The 13466-nt window shown below is 44.0% G+C and overlaps 1 protein-coding gene and 1 long non-coding RNA gene across 2 annotated transcripts in view; one reads left to right on the top strand and one right to left on the bottom strand.

Moving 5' to 3' along the window:
* The window catches only part of CCDC38 (coiled-coil domain containing 38), a 43113-nt gene that overhangs the window by 12157 nt on the left and 17490 nt on the right, over positions 1 to 13466 (top strand). The window contains exons 6-7 of the mRNA XM_059936703.1: positions 10232 to 10389; positions 12514 to 12603. Coding sequence (XP_059792686.1) covers positions 10232 to 10389; positions 12514 to 12603 — 248 coding nt within the window. The remainder of the gene's footprint in view (positions 1 to 10231; positions 10390 to 12513; positions 12604 to 13466) is intronic.
* LOC132373476 (uncharacterized) lies at positions 2780 to 8066 on the bottom strand. Its single transcript, XR_009505433.1, has 4 exons — positions 8029 to 8066; positions 6955 to 7049; positions 6258 to 6345; positions 2780 to 3622 (listed from the first exon to the last, which is right to left on the bottom strand). It is a non-coding gene; the product is annotated as an uncharacterized LOC132373476 (long non-coding RNA).

Raw genomic sequence — 13466 nt, 5'->3', positions numbered from 1 at the left:
TTTCTCCAAAGAAGACATACAGATGGGGACTTCCCTGGCAGTCCAGTGGTTAAGACTCTGTGTTCCCAATGCAGGGGGCACGGGTTCGATCCCTGGTCGGGGAGCTAAGATCCCACATGCTGCATGGCGCAGCCTAAAAAAGAAAAAACAAAACAAAAAAAAGGCATACAGATGGCCAACAGGCATATGAAAAGATGCTCAACATCTCTAATTCTTAGAGAAATGCAAATCAAAACTACAATGAGGTACCACCTCACAGTGGTCCTAATGGCCATCATTAAAAAGTCTACAAGTAACAAATGCTGAAGAGGATGAGGAGAAAAAGGAACCCTCCAACACAGTTGATAGGAAGGTAAATTGGTGTAGCCACAATGGAAAACAGTATGGAGGTTCCTCAAAAAACTAAAAATAGAGTTACCATATGACACAGCAATCCTACTCCTGGGCAAAAATCCAGAGAAAACCATAATTCGAAAAGATACACACACCCCAATGTTCATTCCAGCACTATTCACAGTAGCCAAGACATGGAAACAACCTAAATGTCCATTGACAGATAACTGGATAAAGGAGATGTGGTACATATATAAAATGGAATACCACTCTGCCATAAAAAGGAATGAAATAATGCCATTTGCAGCAGCATGGGTGGACCTAGAGATTATCATACTAAGTGGAGTAAGTCAGAAAGAGAAAGACAAATACCATATATCACTTATATGCGAAATCTAAAATATGACATGAATGAACTTATCTACGAAACAGACTAACAGACATAGAGAACAGGTTTGTCGTTGCCAAGGGGGAGGGGGGAGGGGGAGGGAAGGATTGGAAGTTTGGGATTAGCAGATGCAAACTATCATATATAGAATGGATAAACAACAAGGTCCTACTGTATAGCACAGGGAACTATATTCAATATCCTGTGATAAACCATAATGGAAAAGAATATGAAAAAGAATGTATCTATATATATAATCGAATCACTTTGCTGTACAGTAGAAATTAACAAATTGTAAACTATACTTCAATAAAATAAAATTTTTCAAAAAAGAGTAAAAAACTGGGATTTATAATGACAAAAATTACAGGAGCAGGAGTTGGGATAAAATTATTCTAATACCAGCTACTCTTTTTAAAACCCGGATATTTTCTTCTATGGTCAAGTGGATGTCAACTTGATCTAATTTTAAATACCTCAAGAAGCTTCCTTCTGTCACATCCTTAAACAGAAATTTCATGATCCAGGAGACACTTGGTCTTGGTATCGAGTCATGCTAAAACTTGTTTTTTCTTTTTGAGGACTCAGTGTTTCTCTCTTTTCTAAAACTAAGTCCTAGACTTACATCCCAGACTTTTTTGGGAGGAAGGCAATAGCTTGTCTGAAACACAGCAAATGAACTGGATGACAGTTTCTTGGAAACTATTGCTACTAACCAAATGTGTGTTTCAAACGCATTCTGGCTTCAGCAGCCTCTTTCATCAGGAGCCTAAGGTTGAAAGTGCTCCAAGACGAAGAATCCTGTCCTTCCTTCCTTCCCTCCATGATATAATTAGAAGATTCTCTTTATAGAACTAGAGTACCAGCCTCTATGTTTGCATAAAGTACAGTAATTATACACAATTGCCACCCAGTTAAACCTTCCAAACAGCCTAGCCATAGAGAACTTGCTTGTTGTTTATGTGTCTTGTCACCCTAAAAAGGTGCAAAAGGTCATGAAAAACAGGCTGGTAACAGAGCAAAGGGATGCAGGCATCTGCTATTTATTTCCTCTTCTCTTTTTGGGCTCATGATGACCCACAGAGGTCCTCTGCTGAAGGGAGGGCTGGACATCTGTTTATAAAGAGAAAGGGAGGCTTCCCTGGTGGCGCAGTGGTTGAGAGTCTGCCTGCCAATGCAGGGGACACGGGTTCGAGCCCTGGTCTGGGAAGATCCCACATGCCGCGGAGCAACTAGGCCCGTGAGCCACAATTGCTGAGCCTGCGTGTCTGGAGCCTGTGCTCCGCAACAAGAGAGGCCGCGATAGCGAGAGGCCCGCGCACTGCGATGAAGAGTGGCCCCCACTTGCCGCAACTAGAGAAAGCCCTCGCACAGAAACAAAGACCCAACACAGCCATAAATAAATAAATAAAAAAAAATTTTTTTTAAAAAAGCAAGTTTGGTGGAAAGGAAAGTTTGCTTTAAAAAAAAAAAAGAGAGAAAGGGAGCTTATTCTGAAGCTTTTGCTTGGAAGCTGTGCAGTTCTAGCCATTTTAATCCTGTTCTTTGTAGCACATCTGAGAGGCTTTCAGTCTAAAAATACTGTGGTGGTAGAATGAGGGGTTCCTAACATCTTTTGACGGGTGATACATGAGCCCGCCATTTATTGACTCTTGAATATCACTCCCAGCAGGGCTTAAGAGAGGTTCTGAGCAAAAGAAGTACTGAGGCTGAAGATAGAGGAGTAATATTGATAAGGGTATTGACAAGGGTATGGATAAGGCAGGCTCTGAAGGATAAGAGTGGAGCTCCCTTTCACAAGGACCTTCATTGTTATTTTCAACACTCCTTCTGGGTCCATTCTGTAACATGATTTTATGGGAAAGCAATGCGAGGCTGGGGGAAGGCTTTCTGTCCAAGTCACCGGGAATTGTTGAGAGCATGAGCATCTGAGTCAGACAGACCCAGGTTTGTGTGCTGACTTTGCTCATTTACCACACAGATGACTTTGCAAGTCATTTATTTCTTTTTCCAAAAGATAGGAATAATAATATGTATTATTATTATTATCATCAGTATTATCCTGTACTGAGGATGAAATCATACATGCAATGTGTCCTGCATATTACCTGGTACATAAATGCTCGCTGAGTGTTAGTTTCCCTTCTTCTTCTTACATAAGTGCCATCTTTTGCTGTCTTCTAATTTCTCCCTGTGTCTAAAACTTAATACAATATTTCCCTCAGAAATAAGGAGAATAAATCTATTGTTACCAAGAAAGGGCTCACTGCCTGATGCACATAGCACCCAATACTATGGCACGGGCTTTTGAGAAATGAAAGAGCTTTATCGCGGGGTCAACAGACAAGGAGGCAGGAGGCAGGGCTAAAATCTGTCTCCCTGATCCAGGGTTTGGGGCGAAATGTGAGGGGTTGGGGGAATAAGCTGATTGGCTAGTCTTAAGTCAGTCCACATAAGTTACTCGTGCTGCTAGAAGCCAGATTTTCCTCATTTAAGGACTCTTCTCTTTGTAAAGGGCTCTCTGGTGGCAACATTTCTATTCTTTATGTTCGTAGACTGAAGATTCTTTGTTCTGGGGTCATCCTGGAGACATGGATTCCTGTCTAGCACATGTGCGGTGCCGTCTTTAAAATAACTCAAGGTTTGATGAATCAACAACCTATTTGAGGCAAACCAGTTTATGTTGGTCAATGTTTTACATGCTGTTTCAATTTCCTTTTTCTTTGTACATCTCCTCAGTCTTGAGGGAATGAGGGCAAGACTGTCCTACCTGCTCCCTGCTGATTAAAGGGCTTGGATTTTTATAAGAGGAATGAAACTGTTTTGCACTTAATTGTAACTATTTATGAGTCCCATCTTGAACTCTTACGTCTTGGCAATCATCCTGCAAGTTGGGGAGGCCTTTTGAAAATAAAATGCAGACAATAAGTACAAAATTTGATGAGTAAAAGGATTAACTCTAAGATACACAGAACTATAACTCCTAATTTTAACATTCCTTCAGAAATGGACCTTATTTCTTTGGGAATGCAAGAAAATATGTTATTTTTAACATTTTTAGTGATTGAACTTGGATTTATATAGGCCTGATCTGGACTCGGGTTGAAGATGTCTGCATCTTCTCTTCCTGGCCAGGTGGAGCCTTAGCTCTCCTGTTTCTCTTGGAAAAGTAATTTAAGGTCAGGTAAGGGTTCGCAAGTGTAATGAGGGGCGGGGAAATCGGTAGTGGGTTTCCCTCCCGCGTTAGGACGGTTGGGTCCTCCTGTTTCCTCCAGTGATGGAGAGTGTGCCCTGTCTGGGAATTGTCCATTCCACTCAGGTTGCAGCTGATTCTCAGGGTGTTGATTTTTCCAAGTTTTAAGGAGGATCCAATCCCCTGAGATTATGCAGTGCAGGGGAATGTCTGTGGGAAACATTTATGGACTAGAAACATATTTAGGTATAGCAGATAAAGTAACACCCAGAGACTGTACACATTCTATAGTATCTAATTCTTTTATAATACGATCATTTTCAAGACTGCAATAATACTTAGTCTTCAGGAAGTGTCTCCCATATAACATTTCATAAGGGCTCAACTGGAACTTACTTCTAGGGGCTACCCTTACCCTAAGCAGGGAAACTGGTATAAGACCTTATCCCAAGTTAAGTGGATTTCTTGACGTATTTCGGCAATTGTCTTTAAAGGTACGATTCATCTTTTCAGTCTTTCCCGTACACTGAGGTCTCCAGGAAGCATGTAACTTCCATGGTATTCCGAGGGTCCCAGACACCCCTTGAGTTACCTTGGCTATGAAAGCTCCTCTGTTGTCATTTAATTGAATGAAGCAACCCAAAACGAGGGATAATTTCTTTCAGTAAGGCCTCTGTTACCTTGGAAGCTTTGTCCAGTGTGGAAAAGCTTCGACCCATCCTGTGAAGGTGTCCACAAATACCAGCATATATTAAAGTCTATTTGCCAGTCATTTCCTGGTTCTGTCTCTCGGGTTTGCACCCCTTTTATTACTGGGGGTGGCCCGGTTTTAGTGTTTCTGGCACAGATCCTGCAATTCTGTATTACCTTTTAGATGGTCCTTTGCATCTGTGGACCAACAATAAACTGTCGTAGACAATGATAGGTTGCCTCCCTCCCATGATGCATTCCTTGATGTAGATGAGTAGTAATTCTTTCCATTAAATAAGCACTAGTCCCTATTCAGTATAAATCCAGCCTTGTTTGGTTGTTTGGTACTGATCACCCTCTAAGTCTTGAGAATCAGCATGAAATCCCCCTTACTCTGCTCTCTCTAAATCCATTTCTAAATACTGAGCTTAAACAGGAGTAAGTGGAATGAGTGCTAGGGCCTTAGGATCTGGGTTTTGGGTTCTGGCTGCCCATTTTGTAGCCTGACCAGCCAAAATATTTCCTTTAGCTGTATTAATATCAGTCTTTTGGTGGCCCGGGCAATGTACTATGGCTACTTCTTCCAGCATTATAATAGAGTCTAATAAGGCCAGTATCTCCTCTGTGTGTTTAATTTCTTCCCTTCCTGACGTTAGTAGATGTCTCTCTTTCCACATGGCCCCATGTGCATGCATGACAGAGAAGGCATACTCAGTATAAATGGTTACCTTTTCTTAGCTCTGAGGCACAGGGCTCTTACGAGGGCCGTGAGCTCTGCCTTCTGGGCAGACGTACCTGGAGGGAGGGCTTCTGCTTCTAAGACTTCCTGATGAGTTACTACTGTGTACCCTGCCTTCTGGAGGCCCCAGTCCACGAAGCTGCTCCCGATCATAAACATATCCATATCTGCATTTTCTAAAGGCTGATCAGTTAGGTTCGGACTGCTAGAATAGACTTCTTCAGTCATTTGTATGGTATGAGATGCCTTATGGCATTCCACAGTGCACTTAATGGCTCACTGTCATTTCCTTTAAGAGCCTCATATAGGGGTTTGGCCATGAGTCCAAAGTTAGGAATCCAAATATTACAAAACCCAGCCATTCCTAAGAATCCTAGCAATCGCCTTCTGGTAGTGGGTACAGCTACCCCAGCTAATGCTTCCCTTCGATCCAGCAATAAGGGATCTTTTCCTTTTGATAACTCAAATCCTAGGTATTTTACAGTTGGCTGAGAAATTTGCGCTTTTCCCCTGGAGACTTTGTCCCCAGTCTGCCAGAAAGTTTAAAGTGAGGGTTGCATTTTGGTCTGAAGCTTCCTTAGTTTTACTAGAAGCAAAGTATAAGGATTTGGCATCACGGGATGTATATCCCCTACAGTTTGGTTTATGGCTTTCAAATCCTGTACAAAACGATAATCTCTGGCCCCGGGTTTTTGTACCAGCAGGATTGGAGTGTTATATGGGCATTGACGAGGCCCGATTAATTGGCATTTAAGAAAGGTGGTTATCAGAGGGTTTATACCTTTCTTTGAATGCCTGTTTAAAGGGTATTGCTTTAAATTTGGAGCCTTGGTGCCTGAATGGAGTTTTACTACTATTGAGTCAGGCATCTTGACTCTCCCTGGCCTTCCTGCAGCCCAAACATCTGCTCTTACCTTTTGTGGAATTTCCTCAAGGACGGGTCTTCCAGTTGTAATAGTGCAGCTCAGAGGGCGCAGGTTTGATCTGGGAGTACTTTAATGTCTGGTGAGAAAATCATTTAATTTTGTTAGTAGATCTTGCCCCAACAAGGGAACAGGGGCATCAGGCATGTACAGAAAGCTGGGCTTTAAATATGTTTTTTTTCCAGTTATATAGATCAGAGGTAGAAAAGGGGGGAGTGCACAGATACCAACCCCCTGGGTTGACCTTGGTCATCTAGATCGGCAGGAACTTGTCTTAAGGGATATTGCCCTGCCTGAGGCAGAGGACCACGTGGACTGAATTGAATACCCTGGCATGTACGGGGAGGGGAGTCGATCCCTTCTGACTGTCTGGTAAGGAGGGTACGAGGGTAGGGCTGGTTGCGGCTGTAGGAGGATTGTTGGTAGAAGTCTTGGCATGCCACGCAGGACTTCCCCCTTCATATGGCAGGAGGGCCACAGGGCACCCAAGGAGGAGCCAAATGTAGTAAGTCGAGATCATCATTAGGCTCTGACTGCAGGCAAGACAGGCTTTTTCTGAGGGTCTTGCCTCTGAACCATGATTTTACATCTATTCTGCAAATTCTTATTCTGATATAAAGACCTAATTTGGTTACGCTGCTGAAAAAATTGCAAAATAAGTTAGAAAAAACAGTCAAATGACTTGTACCTGCTTCCTCTTGATCTGAGGAAAGTTGATATTCACAGTGCAAGGCAGAGCTGATGGTAGGACAGCCAAGATTTCTCCATGTGGAAGTCCATCCTCTGGAGGAAAAATAAGCCCTTCGTGAAGCAGGAGCTCTGTTGTTGGCTGACCGGGCTGCCTGCATCGTTGTGCTCCAAGTACTTTACTTCTTGGCCAGCAAAAACACGGAAGAGCCTGGAACGACTGCCGTTAGCAAGTGCCTGCCGCCTCTTCCCAGCCTCCGTGGATCGGGCCTGACGTCAGTCTTATCAGAGACTCGACGTCCGTGGGATGCTGCAATGCTGGCTGCACCTGGAAAACCCTTGAGTTCATGGGAGATGAAGGAAAGCACAGGGTTTGCCAATCTGGGGCTCAGGGCACACTTTGTTCCTTTATAGGAAGCACCTGGGCACACTCGGGGCTTGCCCCCTCAATGACTCCACCTTAGTGCTGATTCTGAGGGGTTAGCTGGCCCCCCTGAGAATGGACGTTTGGAGAGAGTGTGCAAACAAGCAACTCCTAAGTCAACAGTTAGCTGGTACCCCAGGTTTCAAACCCAAGAGCTGAGAACAGTCTATGGATGGCAAACCTCTAGAAAATGGCCTTCCCTCACTCCCCCCGACCCCACCCTGCCCAGAACAGCAGACAGCCTCAAGAGGTGTGAGGGAGAAAGCAAGAACCATACAGTTTGGGAACCAATTCCATCTCCTAGTTTGGTTTCTGGAAAGAAGCAAACAAATGCAGTAGTGACTATTCACAACTTGGCTGTATGAATTCCCCAGAGGATCCAATGAGGAGTCAAAGAGGGCCAGCGTGGATGTGAGGGTTCCCTTAGAGGACACTGAAAAACTGTCCATTAGAGGTGATTGCCAAGAACTGTGGCTTGAAAGTCACGCATGCTACCAGCTGCTGAGGAAGCTGCCCAGCAGTTCCAAGACTGTAGTCAATTTGGCCAGAGGCTCCTAATAGTTTCCCCCTGTGTGCTAAGGGCAGGCTTGCCTAGTGCAGAGGGGCCTGTGAAAGTCCAGACTGTCTCACTCGCCAGCTCAGAAAACTTACCTGATGAGGAGGAGGGTGAAAGAGGTGACTGTACCACCTGGAAGAAAGTGAAGTGAGGAGGCTGCCTTAGACTCAGTCGGAGCTGAATTTGAGAGAGGAATTCAGGAAGATACAGGCTGAAATACCCAAGCCCTCACTTCCTTTCTGAGCATGTTGGTGTTTAATCTTCCTGGTAGATGACCAAAACATTTTACCTCCCCAGCAGAGATCACAGGCGAGCTAATCTAGACGTCTGGGCTATTTCTAGGTGGAATGCATTCAGCCCAAGGCCTCCATGTATGTAGCCCATGGCCTTAAGCACCACGACCAATGTTTGTTCCTCCAAGCAAACTTTCCTTTTATATATAGAGAGACTTAAAAGCAGTTCAGTGCTAACTCCCTGTTAGTTTGGCTCATGCAAAATAGGGTTAAAATTCTCAGTAAGGGAAAACCAAAATGTGTCCAATTATTTAGAATTCCTTTAACCCAAGAACAGGGTATGTTCCTCTGGGATGGAGGATTTTCCTGCTTTACACGCCCTCATTTCTCCTTTACCCTCTCACCCCAACAAGGTAATCAGGGCTGGTTCCATTAAGAATACACACCTGTATTGTAAGGCAATTATACTTCAATAAAGATGTTTAAAAAAAAAAAAAAAAAAAAAAGAATACACACCTGTATCAATACCTTCAGGCAATCATATTAGGGACAAGGGAGAAAAAAAAACCCCACATCTCCATAAGGCAAGGTTTCTAGTCAGGGAGCAATGTCTTTGGTCTCCTGAGTCAGAGGGCCCTCATTCATATCTGGTTTAATAAAGTTTTGCTACAGTCATACAAGAGCCAACCCCTATCAGCCAATCCTAACAAATAAGTCAGACACAGACAAACATAGATGAACAATGAAACCAAAGGCCTGGGACTCTAACCCAGGGTTTGGGACCTCTAACCCCACCTCAGTGGCTAGAACCATTTACACTGTCTCCCTTAGGGTGGGGCTCTAACCCGTGATCTTAACCTTGGGGCTCTAACCCAAGGTTTGGGAATCTAACCCAACAAAAATCTCCCCAGGTTGGAGCTCTAAACTATAATCCCAACAAGGTTATTAGACAGGCACAGGTGCATTTTAATGAGCTTACTCACCCAAAACACCTCTGATCCAGGAGCTGCTTCTTTTCTCAAAAGTGAAAGTAGCACCAAGGAAGCTGGAGTGCCAGGCTGGGGAAGCAGGAACCTGACAGGTGACCCTCTAGACAGATTCGGTCTAGGTGGCCACTCTGGATTGGTGGCAAGGCACACACTCCACTAAGGGCCGCAGTGCCTCTGGCAGGCACTCAGAAGACCTATGTCCCTTTGTGGTCGCCAAAATTGTTCCAGGCAAGGGCTCGCTGCCCGATGCGCATAGAAGCCGATACCATGGCACCGGCTTTTGAGAAAAGAAAGAGCTGTATTGAGAGGTTGACAGGCAAGGAGACAGATTTGAGAGCCTTGCCTCCTGTCATCTTGCCGCTCAACCTCTCAATAAAGCTCTTTCTTTTCTCAAAAGCCGGTGCCATAGTATTGGCATCTATGCACATTGGGCAGTGAGCCCTTGCCCAGTAACACGATCATCAATCTATTCTATGTGTACATATCCTTGGGCATGTTTTATTCAAATAACATTCCTACAGGTTTGTGTTTTTTTTTTAAATAAATTTATTTATTTATTTATGGCTGCATTGGGTCTTCGTTGCTTCTTAGGGGCTTTCTCTAGCTGTGGTGAGCGGGGGCTACTCTTCGTTGTGGTGCGCAGGCTTCTCATTGTGGTGGCTTCTCTTGTTGCGGAGCATGGGCTCTAGGCACGCGGGCTTCAGTGGTCGTGGCACACGGGCTCAGTAGTTGTGGCTCACGGGCTCTAGAGCGCAGGCTCAGTAGTTGTGGCGCACGGGCTTAGTTGCTCCGCAGCATGTGGGATCTGCCCGGACCAGGGCTCGAACCCATGTTCCCTGCATTGGCAGGCAGATTCTTAAACACTGCGCCACGAGGGAAGCCGTCCTACAGGTTTCTTGCCTCTCGTCTCATATCTTATTGAAGCCCATATTTTTATGGCCGTATTTACAATATTTGTTAAGCAAATTATTATTCAAACACATGACCAAGAAAATGACTTTTGTAAAACCTTTTTAAAAAAATGAACATGCTTTCACACAGATATATCTAATCATATCTTTATTTCTTTTGAGTAGTGAAATAGCAAAAACAGAATTCCTCCTTAAAGAGTATATGAACTACGGATTTTTTCTGCTGAAATTGTCTCCAAAACAATGGCAAATCCAGCAAGCAATGAAAAGGGTGTCAAAGAATAAAGAAAATGTGAATGTCATGCTTCCAAGTATAATGACAAGTAAGTCCCATATTCTTAAATTCAATTAAGTAAATATCCCTAATTCTAAAATATTCTGCCTCAATGTTTGTTTTTTATTAGTCAGAATTTTTATTTTAAGCAGAACCTGAACAATCCCACTATCCCACTATCTCTGATATTATAAATTATTAATTTGGAAACTCAGGTTAATTTCAGATATGAAGCAATAAAAATATATACATGGAGAAATAGAAAATACTTTATTTGTAGATAGTATGATAGCATACCTACAAACCTCTCCCCAATAAAAAACCTGGAAAACAAGTTGACTTATTAAAGCGTTCTATAGAGTAAGTGGACACAGAGTCAATTATACTTTATTAACCTAATATGTCAAGCTAAATAGATTAACTTTATTAATTAGAAAATATACAAGGGAATTAAATCCAAGAAAGCAATAATAACCTTAATTGTGTGACCAGGAGATTTGACAAATGAGAAATGTGTCATGTTTTTAGATAGGAAGGTTGATTTTGTAAAGCTGCCAATTTTTCTGAAATTAATTATAAGTTTTACGGAATTATGATAAAAATGTTACCAAAAATTTGTCAGGGAGTTGGGTGTTGGGTTAGGTAGAACTTTGCATAATGATTCTGAGGTTCATCTAGAAAGATAAACAAATACTTTTGAAGCAAGTAGGTAACGGGGGGGTTGTTACTTATCCTTTAAAATGTTATATAACATATTATCACAGAGTCTCAGAAATTAAAACAGTATGGTACTGGCATTAGGAAGCCAGCTCAATGGACCAGGAATAGATCCTATTACATGTAAGAATTTCGTAAGTGATGAACCTAGGGTCGCAAATTTAAGAAGAAGACTTATACTTCCAGCAACCTTGGGGTAACAAGGACCAGACTTACACTCTTGCCTGAAAAATACATGGAACAACAGTTTTAAGACACCAGACATCAAGGAGCAAAGCAAAGTAATCCCTGAGGGAGGGGAAACAAATGAAATGAGTCCTGTGCTGGCCTCAGTGTGCTGCCTGGAGAGCATTTCCAGGACACAGCATGGGGATGGGGTACTCAGCAGTCCCCATGGATTGAAAAGGCAGAGCTGGGCGTAGGGAGGACATGGTGGCTGGAGTTCCTAGAGCAGAGTACTGGAGGGGAGAGAGCCACACAGAAAGAGGGTTCTGATGATCTGCATTCTTCAGCTGAGAGCTGATCCTGAGCCTATGGTGTGAGAGCTTTCACACCACTGAAATCGGCAAATTACAAATCAGGGAGAATCTTTTTCCCAGAGAGCCGGTTGTTAAACATTTGTCAGCATACCAGGGGTGGCTGTCCTGCTCAGTTCTCTTGTGTCCCTCACTGTGCTGAGTGTGATTAAATCAGATCATGTGTATAAAGCATCAAGCAGTTAAACTCAATACATGATGTTTGACAAGAGAGAAAACCCATGAAAGGAAAACTGAGAAGTATTTGCATTTGACAACTTAAGATGCAGTGCTCCTAGACTTCTCATCTAACTAGAGGATGCTCAGAAAGCAGTGAGGGGCTTCCCTGGTGGCGCAGTGGTTGAGAATCTGCCTGCCAATGCAGGGGACACGTGTTCGTGCCCCGGTCCGGGAAGATCCCACATGCCGCGGAGCGGCTAGGCCCGTGAGCCACAACTACTGAGCCTGCGCGTCTGGAGCCTATGCTCCGCAACAGGAGAGGCCGCAACAGTGAGAGGCCCGCGCACCGCGATGAAGAGTGGCCCCCGCTCGCTGCAAGTGGAGAAAGCCCTTGCACAGAAACGAAGACCCAACACAGCCAAAAATAAATAAATTAATTAATTAATTAAAAAAAAAAAAAAAAAAGAAAGCACTGAGTCTCAGTCAGAGGAGTGAATGGCTAACATTCGGATTTTAGCGGTTCTGACAGACTGATATGGGAAAGAGAGACCTCCTCAGGCCCCCCAGGTCAGTTCTCATCTATCCCGCCTGCTCCAGAGACCAGCCCTGGCCGTCTGCATAATACACTTGCTGGTTACCATGTCCCCATCTTAAATTTCTGTCCCTGGAAGTTTTCACAATAACTCTACCTTCACCCTGAAACAAAGCTGTCATTCTCAGAAGTGTTCCCCCCTCCCCACCTTGTTTATTTTCTGTTCTAGAATTAAGTACAAGGAGAAGAGAGGGCAACATGGAGGAGTCCAGGAGGATATCATTTTCAGAAGACTCTTCTCTGGGAAGGGGTGGCCAAGGTAACACTGGGGCTTTGGCACTTCACTCACAAAAACAAAGCCAGAACAGGTGCCCATCTCAAAGTGGAGATCCAGGACCTATAAACTAACCTGGAAAACAGAGGGTAGTGTCCACATCACCCTTAATCCTGGGGAGCTAGGAGATCTGTTTCTCTCTCTCTTGACATTACTACAAAACTCAGAGAGATGGGCGAATGGACAGAACTGGCAGAGAAGTCAGGGGCAGAGGATCTGGCACGAGTTGTCCCTGGCTGACTAGCACATCCCCTGAGGTCCTTCCTGGCTGGACCTCCTCATTCCTGTGGTTCAGGCCTGCCTTCTGGTATTGATGGACCCATTCCCAGGGCCCAGCAAACCAGGTCAATGGCAGCCAGGTGACTGCCATTGGCCAGTAACTCAGGGAAGTAACTGGGAAAACCGAGGAAGCTCTACCATGCCCATAATCAACTCCAAGAATGCCTTCAGCCTCAGCCTGCCCTGCCCTGTAGTCATTCGAGTTTGTGACCCCGCCCCCCAACCCCGCCCCATGCAGGCTGACTTCTGGTGACTCCTCTCCTTTATCCTGCTGTCAACCACTGGAGGTATTTATTTAGTGGTGCAGGTAAAGCTCAACAGTGCAATCTGCCTGCCCAGAAACAACCCTGATATAAGTGCACTTGGCCAGCAGATTGAGAAAGTGAGTTCCTTCAGACTGTGAGGCCAATTAGGACCCAAATTATTTAAGACATATTACTTTGCCTGTTAGAGGATCTGGAGTAGAGTGTAGGGGAGGGGGGTGGAGGAAGTAGGTGGTGGGGTCAATGTCTTCTTCTCTTTAAAATCTTGAATATAGAAGTCACTCAGTTTAAATAACATCCCTTAAC

The sequence above is a fragment of the Balaenoptera ricei genome, chromosome 10 (genome assembly GCF_028023285.1).
Source record: "Balaenoptera ricei isolate mBalRic1 chromosome 10, mBalRic1.hap2, whole genome shotgun sequence".
NCBI lineage: Eukaryota > Metazoa > Chordata > Mammalia > Artiodactyla > Balaenopteridae > Balaenoptera > Balaenoptera ricei.
The sequence above is the reverse complement of the archived record's forward strand: the minus strand, read 5'-3'. Positions and strand labels throughout refer to the sequence as shown.